The following is a 22,604-nucleotide window of genomic DNA, read 5'->3' on the forward strand; positions in this document are numbered from 1 at the left end:
TAGAAATCATCAATACCATTTATCTGGGGCAATTCTATTGTAGCCTAGAAAAAAACCATTATAAACAATGAAGCTAAATATTCAACGTCATTATATTTATGACTCAAATTTGAAACCGATAATAATTAAACTGAATAATCGCACATTAATTAGTGTATGCGTTAAGTAGTTATCTCTTATAGACACTCAATTAAACAAATTTAAAATTCAATACACTTTCTCCATCAAACCCAAAGTATAATCCAAAATTACCTTATAACTCCATTGCAAATAAAAAAATTAAAAGATTGTTATTTGCAAATAAAAATATAAAATGAAGAACATTCATTATTATTAGCTAAGATTGTTAAATCAATGAAAAGGCACCGTTTCATACGCAACAAATGAAGATCATTAAAAGATTTCAATGTCTTCTGTGTATAATAGAAGGTAAGATTCTTTCCAACACCACACTTTTACTGTGAGATTTTTCTCACTTTCTCCTCAGTTCATTCTACATGTTCATCGATTAGGGTTAAAAAAATGTTCTTCTTTTCTTTGTTGTGTGTGAAATATCTCAAATATATTGTTTGTGTTGTGTTGAAATCAAAGTTAAATCTTTTTGGAATTTTCTGTGTTTCATCTTTAGCTACTTTTAGATCAAACTAGATTATTTAGAAATAAACTCTTGATTATATCTATTAAAAAGAAACATTTGTTACAAATTTATTCAAGTCAAATTTAAGATAAACCTCTTTAGATTAGTCCATTTAATCTAAATTAAAATAATAAAAGAAAAAAATAATTAAAAAATAATTTTATAAAAAATAATAATTAGTTAATAACTAGATATTATTTTATAAAATTAAAAAATATTGATATTTAAAATAATTTTATTATTCATGAAAAATAATAAATTAGTATCTAATTTTTAAATTAGTTTTTAAAATCTTTATAGCTAATTAGATATTAATTTATAAATTTTATTGATAATAAAAATTATTTTAGATATAATAATTTTTTAGTTTATAAAATAATATTTAATTTAATTTAATTGATTTATTATTTATTTATTTATTTATTTTTTTCTTTAAAATTAATTTTTATTTAATATTTGTTTTTGACAAAATTTCATTTTTTTCATAGAATTTTTTTTTCTTTAAATTTCAATTAAAGTTATATTACAAATTTAAATTATTCATCATAAACACGAGGCATTACAGTAATATTTAAATTTCTTTTTAAAACTAATTAAAATTAAAATGATAAAAAAATAAATATTTTAAAAAATAGACTTAAATATGCCTTATTACGAAGTGGACTTTAAGCCTAATTCAACCCCATAAAACCGGCTAATAGGATTGAGGTTTGCACCCACTTATATACAATGAAAGATTATAATCTCTAGTCGATGTGGGATCTCCAACACTTACTGTAAAATATTAGTTTTAATTTCCTTTTTAGTCTCTAAAGATAAACTTTCTCACGTTTTTTTTAATTTGTTTAGTCTTTACAATTAGCTACACTTAGTTTAATGTCAGAAGTATAAAACTGCTTTTGTCGGTTGACCTCAAAGACAAGTTGTGACTCCTTCTATTTTTGGTGAATTTTGTGCTTCCCTTTGTATGTTGGAGCGTGGCTCCGTTGAGATAGAGGAGGTCCTACCTGTTGATTGCACTCTGACATTCAAGTCAGTATAGGGCTCATAGAAACAAGAAGTAAGTGAGCAGTTTCAGTCTTAGAAACAAGGTACCTTCTCGGATCTCAAGTCCCTTTAACAACTTTCTCTCACGAGAATCTTATCTCGAGTGAAAGCATGTTTAATGGGAGAAGAGTCTTTTACAATACGCACAATCTTAGCGTTGCAATTGCACAAAATCTTATCTCCTTGGAGTGCATAAAATCTTAATAGAATAACCACCAAGGTACCAACTCATGTACCAACATCAGGGGTCTCATCTGTCTCTCGCAGGCATACATGTCTCTACATACCATGCATGCAACCTATTCCCTTAAACCCTAACACTCTTGGGCTCAGACTTATGGAGAATGTTTTACTCATACTAAACTCGAATGCCCAATAACACTCTTTGCTGACTGACCAGGCCTTATACGCGAAAGAATATATTAAGTATATGAATGAGAGTCAATACATACCTAGAGTCCACCCGTGTGGCCCGACAGTCTTGACTCGACGACCAAGCTGACCTGTTTAACATAAACGCCGATGTCCGACCACCTGAGCTCTACTAGCTCAAGTCCAATACAAAAACGTTATTAGGATTATAAAAATATTTTAAATTAACATACTTGAATATTTCTTTAATTCAATTAAACAAATTTTTTTTATATAAACGAAAATTACATATAATTTACTTTTATATTTTATTCTTAATTTTATCATTAAATGAACAATAATTTTTATGTAACTTTCATTAAATAATCATTAATTTTTTTCACAAAATATTGCTTAAGAAATAGTCAAATATACTTTTTATTTTGTATTATATAATAAATTTTATGTATTTATCATTTTACGCGTTAAAAAAATTAGTAATAAATATATTTAATATACTGTGAACATAATTACGGATTATATTAATTTTGAATAACGGAAGAATATAATAAGAAAGATTAATGACTAATATGTTTATATTACATATAGTGTTAACATATATAACAAATAATTTTAAAAATATAAAACACATTCAATAATCTCATATCTTGTTAAGATAAAATCACTAATTTTGATCTATTAAAACATAAATTATATTAATCTTGAAAGCTATGATTATAATATAAAAATGATATATAAATATTACATATTAAAATGTAGTATAAGAATTTAAGTAATGCTTTTCAAACATAATGTTAAAAATAAATTGTTGAAAGAAAAATAAGAATAATATTAAAAACAATAAAAATCAATGTAATAACGCCCCAAACTAAGGTAAGATATTTGTAACTGAAGTGAAATGTGTGAAATTAACAGAACATGTGAAATGCAAGAGTAAGAAAGAAGAAGCAAATCAATTGGCATAGGTAAAACGTGGGAAATGGAATGATAGCAACGACGTCGTGTGACCCCTTCAAACCGAACAACACGTATCTTCCACTATAAATCCATCCCAGCTGCCTCCATTCGCTTCCTCTCCTTTCTCCTGTATCCCACTTCCCTTCATTTCTTCTCTCAGGTTTCCCTCTCTTTCCTGCACTTTCTTCTAGATCTCAACATAAGCATCAATGTTTCTTCAAATTTTGGGTTTGGAATGTCAAACAAAACGTGTTTCATAGAATAGATTTGCCCACACCGTTCAATGTTGTTTTTTTGTTCCTTGGATGTTTGAAAAATGTGTTCTTTTACATATTTGTTTTGAGGTCGCCCTTTTGGGTTCCTGGTCTGTTTTTTTTTTTTTGTTAAATTTGATGCATTGGGTAATTTGAGCTAAAAGTTGGGTTTTTGGGGGTTTGCGATGATTTGAGCTCAGATCTGTTGGTAATTTGTGAAATTTGTTTAACCCTCGTGTGTTGGTTTAGGAAATTTGGAAAATAGTGAAATGGGTTGCGGCTTTTTTTAATTTTTATTGTGATTAGGTTGAGTGGATCTGTTTGCACATTGGATTAGGAGTAACAATTTTTAAGATCATGGTTATAATTCCTTTGTAAATAAGGAAATTCCACACATGTGTTAGAAAGAGACATTTTTCTGAAAATAATTTGGTTGAATAGGTTATGAGTGTTACTATGTTTTAAGATCATGTTCTGACATTTTCTGAGTATAATTTTGTTATATTTTGACGTATGTGTGTGTGAGAGGGAGACAGAGACATATTCTGAGAATAATTTCGCTGTATAGATTAGGAGTATTACAATTTTCTGAGTATAATTTTGTTTTATTTTGTGGCATAGGTGTTCTACTTTTAAATAAAGGTGATCTGAAGATGAACTGTTATGGTCTTCAAAAGAACGCCTTTGCAGCCTGTGAAGAGATGAGAGGCTCTGTGAATTTTGTTGATAAGAAGGAGTCTGTCATTTGCCCTCAACCACGCCGCGTTGGGGTTGTATCTAACATGCCTATGAGGCACTTGAGATGGCATTTCAAGTAAATATCAGAATTGATTCTTCCCTTTTGAGTTTTGATGACATTAATCTGTTTTGGAAGCCTTTGTTGATCTCATTTGTTGTGTTTCAATTTTTCTTGAAGTCAACAGGCCGAGGGTTCCGATTCAAAAGGCGGGGCAGAGCTACTAGAGATTATGTTTAAGAAGGTAAGCTATGACTTCATGAATATTTTTTCTAGGCCTAGGAAGATAAATGTCGGATAGTCTTGGTACCATAGTAATGTATGAATTTGTGGTTTGATGCATGCTTTGTTTCTTTTGGTAGACAATTTTTGTTGTATTCGAAAAATGGTTATAAAAATTTGTTTTCCACGATGATTTTGGTTGTGTGATGTCAAGGATTTTGGACTTTTCCTTATCACAATTATGTCTACATCGGCTATATTTGTTTGTAATTTCCTGCAATGTCAATGATGCAATCAAACAGCTATGGTGACTGGCATTTTAAACCTTGATTTGAAACTTTGTACAACGGTTTTGGGTTTAAAGGAATATTGTCTTACAAGAAACTTGACAATTCTTTGAGGGGTCTTTCTGATGGATTCCACTGATCATAGATTGACATTTTGTTCATTCTGATAACTTTGGTTTATGAATTGGTGTGTGGTATGAACAGGAGAGTTATGGGAAGGAGTTTTCAAATCAGGTAGCTTCATCTCCTCCATTTTTTTGTGGATCTCCTCCTGTTCGAGCTGCAAATCCCTTGGTTCAGGATGCTCGATTCAGAGACGGAAAGCACGATCCAGCGTTTACAACTTCATCGCCATCAGGTTTATTTTCTCCATCCTCGGCTTCGGGCAAAGGAGGGTTTGTTAGGATGAGTTTTGGACTTAAACCCTCCGCAGTTAGAGTTGAGGGATTTGATTGCCTCAACATGGATTGCCAGAATTCTAGGATCCCTACTGTTGCTTAAACTCCATTCAGAGAAGTGTACATAGAGGAAGCTGAGTGTGACTGCTTATAAAAATGACTTGACTTAACTAGGATGAACATCTTTGAGGGAAAATGCTGAAGAAGCAAGCCTTGTGTTCTTGAGAAGGTTTGATGTGTAAAGAGAGCTGTTATTTCTGTAATATAAGGTTGGATCTGAGTGTTTTTCTAAATTTTGTTTAGGTCATCACCACGAGAATGTCCTGTATAGAGAGTCGGTGATTCTGGATATCAATCTTGTGAATATGTTTAGCTAAATTTGAAAGCTTGTTTATTGTTCTTGATGAAATTAAACAGGCATTTATAATGAGAAATGTCAATATTTATATGCCATTGTTCAATTTTTTGGTGTGAATTTTGCTATTTGGTTTGGTGTTAAACAGTATGTCATTGTGATTGAAGGAAAAGTAATTGCTTTGTTTCATGACCATTGATATAGTCTTTGAATTGATATTTTTGGATTAGTTTAATTCGTGTGTCCCTAAATTTGGATTATCGTACAAGATGCACATGGATATTCCTTATGTTATACAAATCAGATTCTCCATACATATTGCAATCTTTCATTAATTTTGCTCTCAATTTCAAGCAACTGTTAAAAGTAATCATGGTTGACAATGGTTCAGAGTTCATGAGCATCATACATTTTCTTTTTCATTCTCATGGAGCATAAGTATTGCTATAATCTTAATGTGGCACGACCATTATAATTTCAATCTTATCTCGTTTTGGGGGTGAATATGTTTTAGCTGCTATTTATCTTATAAACTGATTCCCATTTCCTTTATTGCAAAAATAAATCATTATTTGAAGAACTTGTAGCATCTGCTCTTCTCTTTAGTTTTGATTGTTTATGTAACTGAACTCATAAATTTGACATTCAAGTCCAAATATGCATTGTTTGTTGAGCATCCACTAGTGAAAGGAGTTACACAGCTATGTGAATGTGAAAAGTGAAGCAAGGACTTAGCAATTAATTACAAGAAGAATAAGGCAAACTACTGAGGGAGGATCGCTATGAGGACTGAAAATTTTGGAGAGAAGATTAAGACTAATTTTCTTCTTAGTATAGAGAATCTTGTATAAATAAAATACCATTATCATTTTTTACAATTTGAAGAATTAAAATCTTTGGTTCTCTTTACAGATTTGATCATCCTTTGAAAGGAGTAGAGTGAAAAGAGTGAACATTTTTTAGGGAGGAAATTCTTATTAGGAACTAATCAAATTCTTTCTTTGAATTGTTTCTTCTCTCTCAACATTTTTTTATTAGATATGTCTAAAATTTGGGAGTTAAAAGTTGAAAGATACTAAGGAATGATTGAAGTATTGAATGCAAGAAATTCTAGAACTTCTCTAAAGAAGATATACAATTTAATGTTTGAGGAAAAATAATTATTGGATCAACATGATAGATATTGAAAGGAGAAAAAGGAAGATATTGAAAGAAAAATATTTTATGGAAAAAGAAAGAGAAAATAAGAAGAGTGAAGAACTACATTTCGAACCCTTTAGTGAAACTGTTCGAAGAAAAATTGGATTCCAAAACTTTTATCTATTCTTTTATTATAAATATTGAATCTACTTTTTGTTTTGAATTTTATAATTATGTGAATCCTACTATTTTGTTTGTTAGAGAATAATACCAAAAACAATTTGGAGAAGAAAAGGTGATAGTAGAAGAATGAAACTCAAACATGGATGTGGATGTTCTCCCATGTATTCTAAATAGAAGAATACATCATTTATACACGAATGACTAGAAACATGGCAAGACATATTCTTTCTCATAAAAATATAGCTTCTTATTTATTAATTTATGATCTCGAACGGGGATGGAATCAAAAGAACGATTCAAACTGTTCCTCTACCTCCTCGGTCGGTAGGTTGGTTTGAACTCTTATTCCTCTCAAAGCAAGCTCCTTACTCTCCTTTCCTCTCTCTGCTTCTTTGTCTCCACAAAGTCCAGACTCGGATGGTACCAACAGAAGTCACTTTGATGCTCAAGTCATATTTAGTATTCGACACTTGGTATTCTGAGTATTGTATAATGACGTACCTGATTCTTGGATTTTTTGCCTATTTATATGGTTATTATGGGTCTTTTCTCATTGGACTAGATTATGGAGTTGGGTCATGTTTAGGAATACATTACCTAGTGCTTGACTGTTGATTAACCTTATAAATCCTGCTTAAGCATAATGGTCTTTGTAGTGTCGGTCGGCTTGCTGAGACATGGTCTCGGTCGTACGGACCTTACCAGTACACTTGTCCCCTAGGCTCGAGGGTTTTTAATCTGAAGAGTCTTTGTCCGAGACCGATTTGTGACGATTGGGTTTCCTAAGGTATGACGTGATGTTGGCGGCGCCGAACGCGTGACGTGACGTGCATCAATTAAGGGTTTTTTGGGCGCCAACTAATGAGGACTGTTGGATCGAGGGAGATCTTACGATTGAGATGAAGGTGACACTTCGTCTCCCGAGCCCTTCAAGGGCTATAAATAGTAGTCCCCTATTCTCCTGAGTTACTGCTTTACTGCTCCGACATCTGAAACTCACTCGTCCTAGCCCGCTGCTTACCATACTCTCCGAAAGATTAGTCATGTCTTCGTCCTCGTCCTCCAAACGAGGTCTCCTTTCTGAAAGCTTCTCGATTGGACCTTCGTGTTGTATCGCCTAACTGCTCGGAACTTGCATGTCGTTTCGCAGATCTTGCTCTTGTCCTGGAACTTGTTTAGCAGGTCGAGTCTGACCGACAAACTCTCTTAATTTATAGATAAATCAAAGAGTTGCCTCCTAAGGGAAGGCTCGCACACCTCGACCGGTATCATGACCTCGATGTCGTAGGTTAAGTTGTAGAGAGTCTCTTGTGTTGACGTTTGGGGCATGCAACGGTATGCCCACAAAACTTCAACTAGCTCCTCAGTCCACCGCCCTTTCGCCGTACCGAGTCGCTTCTTCAACTCATTCAAGATGACTTCATTTTCTGCATCGGCCTGCCCGTTGATCTGGGGATGCTCGACCGAGCTTGTTATTGATTTTATGTTGAGGTCTTCATAAAAGGATTGGAGGCCCTGGTTAATAAATTGTCGACCGTTATCGGTGATGATAGTGTGAGGGACACTGAATCTATACACAATGCTTCTCCATATGAAGTTTTGAACATTCTTGGCCGAGATGGAGGCGGGGGGCTCGACCTTGATCCACTTGGTGAAGTAGTCGACCCCGACCAGAAGAAATTTTTCTTGCCCTTTGCCCGACCTGAAGGGTCGATAATGTCATTCCTCAGGTGGCGAACGGTCATAGCGATACCATGTTGTGGAGTGCTTTGGGCTCAAAATGAGACAGGGGACCGAATTCTTGGCACTTGGTGCATTTCTTTACATACTTTGCACAATTGCTTTGAACGGTCGGCCAGTAGTACCAAACTCTAAGCACCTTGGCGGTCATCGTTCTTCCTCTCGAGTGGCTTCCACACACTTCCTCATGGATTTCCCGAATGACATACTTTGTCTGCTCCTTGGTGATACATTTTAATATCGGCCTGGAGTATCCTCTTCGGTAGAGGTTCTGACCAATTATGGTGTACCTTGGCACTTTTGCCCCATCGTCTTTTCCTCTCCCAGTTTGCAGGTACTGAGCTCTAGGTACTGAATGATTAGAGTCATCCAGGTTTTGGCCTCGGTCACGGCGAGGCACTCGACTTCTCCCACACTAGACCGTTTTAGGCAGATTTGTACTACATATCTGTGGTGGCTCTTTTTCTTTGTTGTGGCGAGCAGGGACAATGCGTCATCTCTCATATTGTCCTCCCGATGGATATGTTCCATTGTTACCTTCTTGAACCGGGAGATGAGGTTGGAGACCGTGTGGTAATACTTCTACAGTAATGGTTCCTTCACCTCAAACTCTTCCTTGATCTGACCGGCCACCAATTGGGAGTCACTTTTGCAAGTTACCTCACGAGCTCCCATGTCGTATGCTAGGTGACTAGTATCGCCTCATATTCGGCTTGATTGTTGGTGGTCTTGAATCTGAACTGGACTACTTGTTCAAAGAGGAGGTCGCCCAGGCCTTCGAGGACGACTCCTGCCCCGCACACAGTTTTGTTGGATGAACCATCCACGTATATTGTCCACCCAGCCGAAAGGTCCTGCTGGGGAGTTAGCTCGGCGAAGAAATTATCTAAAGATTAGGGATTTGATTGCACCCCTTGGCTCATAGCTGATGTCGAACTCCGAGAGCTCTAGTGACCATCCTATCATGCGTCCTACAAGATCTAGTATAGACAAAATCTTAAAAATTGGATAGTCAGTTCTTACTGTTATGATGTGGTTCTAGAAGTATGGTTTCATTCGTCTGGTCGTTAGGACGAGGGCGAGCGCAACCTTCTCAATCATTTGGTATTTTGTCTCGGCCGCATAGAGGGTCTGGTTGACAAAGTATACAGGTCGTTCTTCCTTCTCCACCTCTTGCACGAACGTTGCGCTAACTGCCTCCTCTGAGACCGACATGTAGACAACTATTGGATGGTCGGGTCTCGACTTCTGAATCACGGTTGGCGAGGACAGGAATTCCTTCAGTCGCTAGAAGATTTCTTCACACTTGCCATTCTAGCTGAATTTGGTTGCTTTACGAAGCAGTTGTACCATCGGTCGTATCCGCTCGGCCAACCGAGGGACAAATCTGGAGAAGGCGGTGAGATGCCCTACAAGTTGTTGCACCTCCTTCACGTTCTGAGGGGTTCGCATCTCGGTTATCGCTCAGCATTTGTCCAGGTTGGCTTCAATTCCTCGGTGGGTTAGCATGAAACCCAAAAACTTGCCGCCTTTCACGCCGAATGTGCACTTATCTGGATTGAGCTTCATATTCGTCCACCTTAACACCTCGATGACCTCCTCCACATCTTTGATAAGTTGGTCGCATGAGTCCGACTTCACCACTTTGTCGTCCACATAGATCTCTACATTCCGAACAATGAGTCTTGTAAAGACTTTGTCCATGAGCCACTAGTAGGTTGCTCCAACATTCTTCAGGTCGAACGACATTACCTCATAAGAGTAATTCGCTTTGCTCGCCATGAGGGAAATCTTATCCTTGTCCCTGTGATGCATTCTTATTTGGTTGTAGCCAAAATAAACGTCTAGGAAACTATGGATTTTATGGCCGGTTGTGCCATCCACCAGCCGGTCGATGTTAGGAAGCGGATACGAGTCCTTTAAGTACGAGTCCTTCAGGCACACCTTGTCGAGGTTTGTGTAGTCTATACACATCCTCCATTTACCATTGGCCTTGGTGACCATGACTACATTGGCCAACCAAGTGGTATATCGGGCCTCTCGTATGAACCCGACAAATAAAAGCTTTTTGGCCTCCTCTTTCGTTGCAAACCTCTTCTCCTCGCAGAGCTTTCTATTCTTCTGCGCGATTGGGTGCGCCTCCTTATAGACTGAGAGCTTGTGGGTGATGATATCCGGGCTTACCCTCAACATATCGGATGTCGTCCAGGCAAAGAGATCAATATTCTTTTTCAACGCCTAATGCACCAACTCGTCCTCGGCCGCTGCTATTGTTGTGCCTACACAGGTATTGTGTTCCTCGTCGAGAAGAGAAACTCAATGAAATTCTTCCTTAGCCTTGAGCCTTGACTGTGTGCTCTTTTCGTGTCGGCTGAGCCTCTCTTCGAGGGGACTTCCTTTCTCGAGAGGATTTGCGCTTAGGGGATCAGTTTCGGTCAGTGTCGTGCAGTGTAGGCTCCACCCTAAGGCTTTATGCGTAACATTGTCGTGCGAGTTTATGATCTACGTGCACCGTGAGAATGTCTTCCGATGTCAACGAGAACTTTATTTCCAAATGAGGTGTGGAGACGATCGCCCTCAACCTGTTGATGGACGGTCGTCCCAACAGGATGTTGTAGGAGGTGTTGGCATCGATTACCAGATATCGAATCTTGATTGTCTTGCTTGCCTTCCCCACACCGAAGGTGGTATAAAGCTCGATATACCTTCAGGTGTCCACTCTTTCACCCGAGAAGCCGACAACGTGGTCATCATACGACTTCATCTCCTCCTCGGTTATCCTCATCTGCTTAAACGTTTTCCAATAGAGGATGTCCACCGAACTCCCTTGATCCACCAACGTCTTCATGATGGTGAACTTGTCGATGTTGACCGATATCACCATGGGATCATCTTGTGAAGGGTCAACACCTTTGAAATCTTCGTTAGTGAAGGTGATGGGTGGAATTCTCGGTCGGAAGGAGATGGTATTCACTTGATACACCACCCTCAGGTGTTTGTTTCTTGCACTGTTGGAGCTACCTCCTCCAGCGATTGTGTTGATGACCTCTCAGTCACCCATTTTCTCATCCCTTCTTGGGGGGTCTTCTCTCCTTGGTCGACGCTCGGGTCTTTGATCGTCTTCTCGTGGTCTTGGAGGGGAGTATTCCCTTCGTCTCATCGGTTTTTCCCTCTGTGGGGATCGCTTTGCACCACGATCCCATTGTACAAACTGGCGGAGATGCCCGAATTGGATAAGTTCCTCGATCTTATCCTTCAAAGCTTGCATTCCTCGGTGGTATGTCCACTGTTTCTATGATAATGACACCTACGAGTACGATCGACATTCTCAGTGCTCACAACCTTCATGGGTGGTGGAATCAACTCAGAACTTAGAGCCTCGTCTAAGATCTTTCCCCTATCGGCACTCAAAGGGTATATCTCATGAACCGGCTTCGCCGGTTGTCTTCTGTGTCTATCCCCTCGACTAGCAGCTGGTTGATTTTATCGTTCCTTCTCGTCCTTCCCCTGGTCTCCACTGACCTCCGCTCGGGCCTGATTTTTTAACTCTCTCATCTCCTCCAACTGCATAAACTTGGCGGTTCTCCGCCTAAGCTCGTCTAAGCTTGCGGCCGATTGCGTGCGCAAGCTATCAGCAAATGGTCTCGGTCACAGGGACGTCAACATGTGATTCATTGCTACATCCAGACTTAGGTTTCGGATGCTCATGACCACTTTACCAAACCTGTCTACAAACTTCCTCAGTGATTCCCCCTTCTCCTGGCGGATGTTGACCAGGTCGATGGAGGTCAAATGGTGCGGTCGGCTCGTGGTGAACGATGTCTTAAACTTGGACACCAGTGTCTCAAAGCAGTCGATAGAGTTTGATGGGTGCTTTGTAAACCAACTCAAAGCCCCTCCTTTCAGCGATGTGGGAAACACTCGGCATAGGACCACGTCGTTCGAGGTACACAAGCTCATGTGTCTGGTGTATACGTCCATGTGCTCGTCTGGGTTGATCGTGTCGTCATAACAATCCCTATTGAAGCCTTTCCACTTGTCCGATAGTGGTACTTCGACTATGGAATTAGTAAAAGGGTATCGACGGACCGAGTCCAGAGTACTGGTCGTGGGGATCAACTTGTTCGGATAGGACTCGTCGTCAACCTCTTGGGTGTGAACTTTTTCCTTCGACTCTCAATAGTCTTGGGGCCGGTGGGGTGTGAAGGACCTCCCGACAAGATTGATTGGTCCAGCAGACGGTCCCTCCTCTACAAACTTCCTTTTCATCTCTTCATTCTCCTTTCCAAGAGCTAGGATTTCTTCCTCATTCTTCCGAGTGATCTCCTCATTCCTTCTCTTTATCTTAGCCATCGCTCTCTAAAGAGACATCAACAATGTCATCTGCTCAACTTCGATCATCCTTCACTAGCCATGCTTCGAGTTGATACCATCTACATTCTTCTTCACTATAACTCTCTCGACCTCACGGTGAGCGCCAATTGTTCTCGAACAGAGTTGAAACCAAGAGAGCGATTCAAGTTGTTCCTCTACCTCCTCAGTCGGTCGGTCTGAACTTCTATTTCTCTTCAAGCAAGCTCCTAACTCTCCTCTCCTCTCTCTACTTCTCGATCTCCACAAAGTCCAAACTCAGATGGTACCTGCAGAAGGCACTTTGACGCTCAAGTCAGATTTAGTATTTGACACTTGTTATTCTGAGTATTGTATAATGACGTACCTGATTCTTGGATTTTGTGCTTATTTATATGGTTATTATGGGCCTTTTCTGATTGGGCCAGATTATGGAGTTGGGTCATGTTTAGGGATACATTACCTAGTGTTTGACTGTTGATTAGCCTTATTAATCCTACTTAAGCGTAATTGTCTTTGTTGTGTCAATCAGCTTGTCGAGACATGATCTTAGTCATACGGACCTTATCGGTACAATTTATTTTGTATTTCTCGAATTTGAGGAAGGGAGTACAAGAAGTTTGCTAAAACAACCATCTTCTCCGTTTTACATGCATCATTAGCTTGTAACATTTGTTGTACTTGCTCCAATGTGACATAATTTGGTTGTGCTAATGGTGCTACTACAATGGGAGCTCCATGTGTTGCTTGAGTCTCGTCCAAGGCTTCAACTTCTTCTAGTGCTTTTGCGTTCGCTTTAAATTTAGCCATGATATGGAAGCTAGAGATGGTTGTGTTTGTCGGCACATGGTCCCTTAGCATATTTTAAAAATGGTGTTCTTGATCATAAGGGAAGGTTGTATGACTATCATCAAAGTGCATGACTTGGGACAATCTTGTATAAACAAACCTTTTGTGTCCATCATTGATGAGATGCCATCAAAATTTGAAGAATTAGTACCCATTAATGTGGGAATTTGTTGAGACCTAAATGGTGTAATTCCTTATGTAGATAAAGAAGTATTGAACCTGAGATATATATGCCATATTATGTGAACATTGTAAGTGTATTTTATGCATTTTGTTGTTCATTAAATCATCCAATGGTCATCACCATATGATAGACACTACAATAGTTCGTGTTTTTAAGGGTAAAATAAGACATGTAACAAAATTGTAATTACAAATGTTTTCTTGAATTAAAATGAAATCTTGATTCGTAAGTTTACCGGATTGAAAAAGTATTAAATTAGTCAGCACATAATGTGTTGCAATGGAAAGTTTATATTACACAAAGTTCATATTATAATCTTTAAAGGAAACAAAAGAAATGGTCAATGATTCATCAAATGAGTATATCATTACTATCAAAAAAACAACTAAATATAAACAAATTTTAGAGATAAAAAATGATTAGTTACAATATTGACTAAATTATACATTATTTTCGAGACTAAAAACATTATTGATACCTAGATTAGTTGATATTACTGATAAATAGTTTCAAAATTGTTATCTAATTAGTTATCAATGGTTTAGCTACCAACTTTATAATCTAAATATTGGTAGTTAAAACCTTGGTAGCTAATTAGATACCAATTTAGAAACTATTTCTCAGTTATAGAAACTAATTTGGATACTAATAATTTTTTAATTTATAAAATAGTATCTAATCTAGTCAATATAACATCTATTTTTTTATTTAAAAAATTAATTTTTATTTAATGATTTGTTAGTAGTGCATGCTTTTATTACACATATCTTAATTGGTTCCATGTTAAGGTGTAGGAAAGTTTATATTTCACAAAATTCATGTTATAATCTTGAAAGGAAACAAAAGAAATGTGCAATGATTCATCGAATGATTATATCATGATTTATTACACATATTTTAATTGTTTCCATGTTAAGTGTGAAGGATTTGTTGTAGGATGCATTTCTTGTCCTATTGCATAGGCCAAGAGGGAAAAGTCACAAATGGATTTTAGTATTAGAATTTTTACACTATTAAATATAACGAATTGCACTCTAACTATCAACTATAGTTTTTGAGCTAGTGATAAACATTCAATCCAATAATTGGTATCAAAGCATAGTTACTTGTTCAATTCCTAGTGGGAAAATTGTTTAGGAAGAGATTGTTGCAGGTTGCACAATTATTTTGTGGCATAGGCTGGGTAGCTAAGTCACAATTGAAGAGTTCGACTCTTAGTAGGACAATTACTAAGGAGGAGATTGTTGTAAGTTGCATCAACTGTGTTATAGCATAGGCCAGATAGGCTAAATCACAAGCAAATTGTGGTGTTTGGGTTGTTATACTCTTAAGTAGGAAAAATTGTTCTTTGACTATTATTATAATTTTTAGTCTAGTGGTAAGTGCTTGATCCAAAAAGATAAAAGAATTTCAAATTCTTCAAACACAACATACAGGCATCATAAATCAAGGAGTGCAATGCTAACTCTATGAGTTTGACAAAGCTTTATTGCAATGGATTTGATCTTAAGTAAGAATGCAACAATAGTCATTTTCATGCAACCTATATAAAGATATATGATGAAGAGAAGAAAACACAAGAGTTATACACAAAACTTAAGTTTTCATAAGTTGCTACGTGTTCTAAGTTTGACTAAGATAATCATAACCTTTATATTCTTCACCGTATGAAGTTACTCTATAGGCTTAAATTGTTCTTTCTTTGACGGTTTCTTTCTTCACTTGGTTTTTAAGGTCTTAATATGAGGATATTGAGACATGATAACCAGAAATCGTTTAGTCGTTTACTTTTAGTCAATTCATGTGGATATGCTAGAGGTGGTTGAGAATGGAGTATTAGAATTATCATTACCAATTCAATGCCAAAGCTTAATGTAGTCTCATATATGCTTCATAAAAAGAAGAATGTTTTAATGTACACTCTTTCAAATATGCTAAGGAAACGTTGGATATCATAAATGTGGAAAACAAAAACAATAAGAGAGGATTGATTTGTGTTTCAATTTGTTTTGTTTTTCACAATTATCGTTTGATACTTCTTAGTCAAACGATGGGTTTAATGTTCCATTAGATGAACCAATTAAGAATTTCACAAAATTAGTTTTAAACATTTCACCCTTTTAAGTTAGTTATACATAACTAACATGCAATATAAAGTTTTAAGTTAGTTATACATAACTAACATGCAATATAAAGAGATGAAAAAAAAAGAGTTTACACGATATTTTTGTTGGATCGAGCGAACGCTTACAACAAGATCAAAAGTTATAGTTGATAGTTAGGGTGGAACTCTTTCTACTTAAGAGCATAGCAGCTCAAACACCACAATTCGATTACCCGACCTCCACCACAAGACAATTGATGTCACCCACAAAAATCTCCCCTTCAACTATTGTCGAGTTGGAAATCAAACTTGAAAGGCTTTGATACCAATTAAAGTGTAGTTGGCTCCAAAAGAGGGGTGGTTTGAATGGAGTCTTAAACTCTCCTTTTGCAGTGGATAAAATAATTAGGTTATCTAATAGATCGGCTAATGAATCGACTAACAAATCTTCTAACATATTGTTTAGTAGGATCGTCTAACAGATTGTCTAGTAGGATTGTTTGTAGAAACTAATTGAAGGAAATAGCAAGAGGCAAAAAGTTGTAGAAACTGATTAAACCTAATTGCACGAAATTACAAAATTGTTGAACTGATTCATACATTTTTAATTTACTTCAATAATATATATAATAAAATTACAAATATTGGAAGTTATAAAATAGGAATACTGAGAGCCATGTAAACTGACCATTAATGCAATACTTACGGTAAATAATTTAAGGGTAATAAAAATTTGAATTAATAACCAACACTTAAGGCTAATAAAATCTGAATTAATAACCAACATTGTTAACATATCATCTAATAGGATTGTCTGTCCAACAATAAGAATTAAAACATAAACAACAACAATAAATTTCTAGTTCACCCAAATCAGAGTTGTGCCCAATCTTCTTAAGCAACTACTTAAGAGCTTCCACTAACCAAGTAGTAATCACAAGTATTCTCACCTCTTTACGTTACTACAATACTTCGACCTCTCCAGATTATACCTTTTCAACCTCCCCTGAGATTAATAACTCACAAGAAAAAAAAAACTCTAAAAAAGTGTACAAAGAAAACTCACATGGGTATAACTTTACACAATGAAGAATTACAAAGATTTCACACTCAACCCAAAAGACTAAATGCTCTAACAACTAGATTAGATGCTTACTACAACTCTTATACTCTCAGCTAGATCACTTCAATCTCTTTAATTGTTTGGCTTTCCTTACTTTTGTTCTTTACCTTTAATCCCTCTATATAACTTTTCGAATTTGTCCTTCAATACCTGAATTAATTAATTTTGGATTTTGCAATATATTTATATCTTCATTTTTTGTGTGCTAGACACTTAAAATAGAAAGCTTGGATTTTCAAATTTAATTTTTTTTTACTTCAAATTGTTTAAAAAGCTAATTCAAAAGTATTCGAATTATGGATTAGTAAAAAAAACTCAAAAAAACATAATAAAAAAATATTTTGTTCTATATATTTCGTGATAAAAAAAACAAAGTATTAATGATTTTCCAATTTTTTCAAAATATTTTTGTTTAGAAAAGATTGGAGATATTCAAAATATATTAAACAAGATATTTGGAAAACTCAATTTAGGAAAAGATCGATTTTAAAGATATAAAAAAAAACAAGGACGGACAAAGTATGCAGATTCAAGTCTTTTCATTTTTTTGACATCAAATCTCTTTGATTGAACGCAATTTTAGTAGATATATGAATTCATATGATTTTGTTTAACAATTATAAGCAAAATTTGTTACTCATTCAACACGGTCGTCACACCGTGTAGCATGAACAAAATTGTAGATGCTGAAAGAGTCTATACAAATAATTCATATTGTCCAAGGTGTCAACAATCTCCCCTTCCTTTTCTGATGACAAAAACAACTTTTAGTGTATCTTAGAACATATTTCAACAATCAAAGCATATTCAAACAACAAAATATATCAATAAGCAATTAGACGTTGTTTTCTCACCCTCTCTTTTATTAAATAAAAATGCATAGCAAAAAACTTGATCTTTAGAAAGCATAAAGGTAACAAACAAAACCATTCTTTAAGAAAGTAAGAAATCATGAATATATGATTGAAATTCCTTTAAACATATCAAACAAGAAAGTTGCTCAAATCAAGAAATGAATCAAGGGATATAGTCTGTAGAAAAATCATTTTCAACTCTTAGGTGTTTAGGTTTGTCTATGTCCACTTAAAGGAATTTAATGCAAGTAAACACTACCATGAACTTAACAAGACTTTAATATCCTCAACATTTGAGCAACATTCATTCAAAGATTAAGAGATTTTAATATAGGTTGTAATGAATGCAAGGTGAAGACAATATGGGATAGTAGGTTTAAGATCTATATACTAGAAAAGAATTGGAGAATGAACACAACTGTCTTTTTGAAACACGTTTTAATATATTTCTGTTTCTTTTTTTTGTTCTTGTGATTTTTGTAAGCATTTCTCATTTTTTCATTTGTTTTTTATTTTTTGTGCATATCTTTTTTTATTTTCTTTTTCAATAATTATTTACTGAAGTACATCTTCACGGTTGTTCAAGAACCTATCCTCAAAATATAAATTAAGGATTTATTAATTGCAAAAACAAATGATGAACATCAAGAACAATGAAAATAAACAGTAGAAAATTAAAGAAAATGAAGAACACATGAGAAAACACAAGAACACAACTCGAAAATTCCAAGAATTCAAGAAGACAACAAAAAAAATGGGATTAAGGCTTATCTGAACCATGTTGCCTTGCTCTTATCCACCTACTGCAATCCAGTTTTGTAGTGGCTAAATATGTTGGGATGATCATCAATATAGGCTATTAATTTTTTTGCTAAAGAGAAAGACAACTTCATGAAGTGAAATTTTATAAATAAGAAATACTTTTTATATTATCTTGTTAGACACTCTATAGGTATTGCAGAAAGAAGATTCAACATTATTGCTTGTAGAGATTTTACTTTTTTACATGGAATAACTTGTATATTATACACTTACTTAGTCTCTGTTTTTTATTTATATAAGAGAACTTAAAGTATATAGACATATTAAATAATATCGTTGGGTTTGCTTTCAAATCTTTTTGTTCTTGTCTTAATGCTTTATCACAAATTAATAATCTTTTAGTCGACATTGTTTTGTTGCACTCAACTTGTTAGGCAAGGGATAACACATTTACTTTGAACATCTTTATTTTCCTTACACTACCAAATTGAGCATAGAATAAAATAAGTTGATCTACTATGTCACATTCAACATCGAAGTCTCTAAGCTAAGTCTTGTAAAGAGGAGAATGTCTACAAAATATAATTTGTAACTAGTGTTACACACGTGTCTTGTTTACATTTCATTCTAAAGACCTGATTGTAACTATAACAAAGTGGGAACGTTACAGAGAAATTCTTCCTGCACCATAACAATTTTAACCTAAACAATATTATTTTTTCAAATTTCCAAAATTATCCTTAATCCATATTTGAAAATCAGAAAAAGTAAATAAAATCAAAACATAAAAAAACTAAGTTCCGGACAAAAAAAAATCAGAAAACAATTAAAAATGCATTCCGGTTGAAAATTTCCAGAATTTATAAAAATGTGTTCTAGAGATCAAAATCCAAAATATTTCCAGATAAAAGATTCCGAAAGTAATTTTTATTTACAATCTCCTTTAAAAGTAAAGGTTATTTCCATCATTTAGAAGGGGCATTTTGTCATTCTCAATAGCAGATTTGGTGTATGTTTGAATTGATATGGTACAGGGAGAAATTGCTAACGTTACATTCAGTAGACCCGATTGTAACTATACTCAAGAATATGATCAAAGAATAATAATAAACACAATGGCTACCCCACCATAATTAGGCCGCATAATGAAAATACTAATACTAGCAGTAGAATTTAGCATTAAAGTAACTACGGGCAACCAGAGATACGAAGTTCACTAGAAAATAAAAGGATGTTATCGGTTGCAATTGTAGTAAAACAGAAAAGAAGCCAAATGTACCCCTTTTCAATAAATCCTGTCTGGATAAAATAAAACATATTTCTTGAAGCAAAATCTCGAACTAAACCAACTGAACCTAAACAAAAATAAGGCATCTCGTAAACCAAACATAAATGCATCTAGTGAAACTTGAAAAGAGTAAATAAGACCTATTTCTTCTTGTCTCCAGCTCCACCAGCCCTACAAAAATGATAACATAAGAAATAGAAACTAGCAAAAAATATCACAATAACATAGAAAACTACCACAAAATACCAATCACATTAATAAAATATATAAAATGTTGACAAAAGAACATAGAACTACCTCATCTTCCTGAGAACATTGGACATCTCTTCTCTCTTCTTCTTGGCGCGTTTATGGGTTCCAAGCTTTCTCTTTGCAACCTTGAGTGCCCTCTTATCTTTTCCAACCTTGAGTAACTCAGTTATACGCTTTTCATAAGGTGCAAAGCCAGCAACCTCTCTGATGAGGTTCCTCACAAAGTGCACCCTTTTGCTGGTTTTCTGTTATGTAATATATAAAATAAGCATATTAAGAAAAATGTGGTGGTAAACAAAGGATTTAACCACGCAGCTTTTGTTCTTCTCTTTTATTTCATTTAACACATGAAAATTCAAGAGATTTTAACTATATTAAATGTCTCTTGTAAAGTCAACCAACCTATTTCAACCAGTACACACAAATCTCTCTTCCGGATATGAGGCTACACTATTTAACAGGTTTTCAAACACTTAATAAACTCGATTATTTTAAGATATGAAAACAACAACAAAATCTGTAAGGTCACTTGCACTCTTTACACAAAACAACCGCTCCCAGCTCTGGAAAACTCTACAAAGTAAACACAACCAGAACACAAGTAGCTTCTTTATTATCCTAAACAATCGAGGCACATAAAAACTTCATGCATTCATCATTCCATCTAAAAGCACAGACACTACATTGATTAATACTTTGATTCGAGCAACACGTAAAATTCAAAATTTACAGACATGAAACTACATAGTCCAAACAACATCTAAATTTAAATTAACTTAAATTAAATTAATCTTACCCCTTTGCGATCGGAGGGCCGTGGTGGCAACTCCTTCTTGGTGACAACATGACCCTTGTTCAATCCAACAAACAAACCTGTACTAGGTGGTTTGGGAGCCATTTTCCTGTCCCAAAACAAACACGATTCAAAATCGTTACAAGTTTACAAAATAATAAGCTAATACAGCGGCAAAAGAACTTGTGTTAAAGCGATGGGTAAGATGAATTTGAAAAGCACGAGACATTACCTCTCTTCCTCGTTGGAGGCTTCAGAAACCCTAACACTGCGGTGAAAGAGGGAACTAGGGTTCTTCGTGGATCTCCTTAGGCTTTTATACGAGAGGCTCAAATTGGACATGGATCCACTCTCAGGTGACATTGAGCCCGGCCCATAACAATTTACCAAGTTCAAACCCTTTATTTCTACCCCATTTAATTTAATTTATATTTTTTTCTTTATTTTATGAGGTACCTTAATTTATTTGTTAGTGTGAGGGATGTATAGATTTATATTTTTGAATTACTGTCTTAAAATTAAAAAATATACTAACACTAAATTTAAAGAGTTAAAAAAAATATTTACTCAAATTTGATTTTTAGGGAAATTTGTTTTAAAAAAATCAGGGACTAAAATTAATTATAAACAATTTTTTTAATATATATTATATCATAACTAAAATTCATTATAAATAACGTTTTGTAGTATATAAAATTTAATTTTAAATTATAATAAATATTTTATAATGTCATAATTATTATTTTTAATTATTTATTATTTTTCAAAGTTGGTTTAAGATAAATATATAAATTGAAAGAAATAAAAGGTTTAGTAAAGTGCTAAAAAATGTTCTAATTAAAAAAAATACTTAAAAATTATTTTGTTGAAGAAGATCATAAAGATGTTCATCAATTCACCTATGTTTGGTTGTAAAGAAAAAAATTAAAAGAAAGATAGAGAAAAGAAAAGGAAATAAAGACAAGTGAATCAGAGTAAAGATATATTTGTTTGTTGGAAGAAAAAATAAGATTAATTTAAAAAAAAAATCATTTTTAAAAATAATGAATAAATAATGTAAAATTAAGTAATTGTATAGTTATAAAGTTACTAATACATTTATTATGAAAAATATATTATTTTACTTTATACGTCCCATTTTTTCCTCTCATACTTGAGTGGAAAGTAAAATATGTGAGATGGAAGTAACATCTCTTTTTGTCACTTTCTTTACGGTTGAAAAGGGAAGTATTTTCGTTATGTTAATTTCCCAATATCAATCATTTTCTCACTCTAGTTTCCCTTCAAATGAACCTTATAGAAAGGTACATCTTTAATTATAATTTATTTGTTATAAAAACCAAAATTTATAAAATTTAAATAAATATTTTAGAATAAATTTATTTTACAATTTATATATAATTTATGTGACTTAAATTTAAAAAAACATTTTAACTTTTAATTTTTATAAATAAGGGTAAAATATCTCATTTAAAAAAAAACTAGTTAATTTTATAAATGATTGAATAAAATTTAAAAGATTTTCAAAGTATTTCGCAAGATAATAGTTGAAAAATGTTTCCAAAAGGTTTCATAAGAAATTTTTAAGAGATCGTGAAAGACAAATACAAACACAAAAAGGAGACAACAAAATACTAGGATTTTTATACTAGTTCTCTTCAGTATTAGGTTACATCAAGTTCTCTTTTACAAATTGTAAAAGATTCTACTAATTAAT

The 22,604-nt window shown here is 34.4% G+C and overlaps 2 protein-coding genes across 2 annotated transcripts; one reads left to right on the plus strand and one right to left on the minus strand.

The window, feature by feature from the left end:
* Positions 1 to 3,084: 3,084 nt before the first annotated feature.
* LOC137837208 (uncharacterized) lies at positions 3,085 to 5,371 on the plus strand. Its single transcript, XM_068646136.2, has 4 exons — positions 3,085 to 3,173; positions 3,889 to 4,081; positions 4,184 to 4,247; positions 4,717 to 5,371. Exons 2-4 carry the CDS (start codon positions 3,921 to 3,923, stop codon positions 5,011 to 5,013), a joined length of 522 nt encoding a protein of 173 aa, XP_068502237.1. The 5' UTR covers positions 3,085 to 3,173; positions 3,889 to 3,920; the 3' UTR covers positions 5,014 to 5,371.
* Positions 5,372 to 19,771: 14,400 nt separating this feature from the next.
* LOC137837211 (large ribosomal subunit protein eL36x) lies at positions 19,772 to 21,256 on the minus strand. The gene is made up of 4 exons (XM_068646139.1): positions 21,120 to 21,256; positions 20,891 to 20,996; positions 20,140 to 20,339; positions 19,772 to 20,013 (listed from the first exon to the last, which is right to left on the minus strand). The coding sequence occupies exons 1-4, from the start codon at positions 21,248 to 21,250 to the stop codon at positions 19,983 to 19,985; spliced, it is 468 nt and encodes a 155-aa protein (XP_068502240.1). The 5' UTR covers positions 21,251 to 21,256; the 3' UTR covers positions 19,772 to 19,982.
* Between the last annotated feature and the right edge of the window lie 1,348 nt (positions 21,257 to 22,604).

The sequence above is a fragment of the Phaseolus vulgaris genome, chromosome 4 (genome assembly GCF_051622355.1).
Source record: "Phaseolus vulgaris cultivar YP4 chromosome 4, ASM5162235v1, whole genome shotgun sequence".
In the NCBI taxonomy this organism is placed as follows: domain Eukaryota; kingdom Viridiplantae; phylum Streptophyta; class Magnoliopsida; order Fabales; family Fabaceae; genus Phaseolus; species Phaseolus vulgaris.

What these genes read in the sequence shown, in the direction of transcription:
- LOC137837208 (XM_068646136.2), top strand. Translation starts at nt 3,921, where the DNA reads ATGAACTGTTATGGTCTTCAAAAGAACGCCTTTGCAGCCTGTGAAGAG. An exon ending in CACTTGAGATGGCATTTCAA is followed by an intron (nt 4,082 to 4,183) that starts GTAAATATCAGA and finishes TTTTTCTTGAAG; the next exon opens with TCAACAGGCCGAGGGTTCCG. An exon ending in TAGAGATTATGTTTAAGAAG is followed by an intron (nt 4,248 to 4,716) that starts GTAAGCTATGAC and finishes TGGTATGAACAG; the next exon opens with GAGAGTTATGGGAAGGAGTT.
- LOC137837211 (XM_068646139.1), bottom strand. Translation starts at nt 21,250, where the DNA reads ATGTCACCTGAGAGTGGATCCATGTCCAATTTGAGCCTCTCGTATAAA. An exon ending in GGCCCTCCGATCGCAAAGGG is followed by an intron (nt 20,340 to 20,890) that starts GTAAGATTAATT and finishes ATTACATAACAG; the next exon opens with AAAACCAGCAAAAGGGTGCA. An exon ending in AATGTTCTCAGGAAGATGAG is followed by an intron (nt 20,014 to 20,139) that starts GTAGTTCTATGT and finishes TCATTTTTGTAG; the next exon opens with GGCTGGTGGAGCTGGAGACA.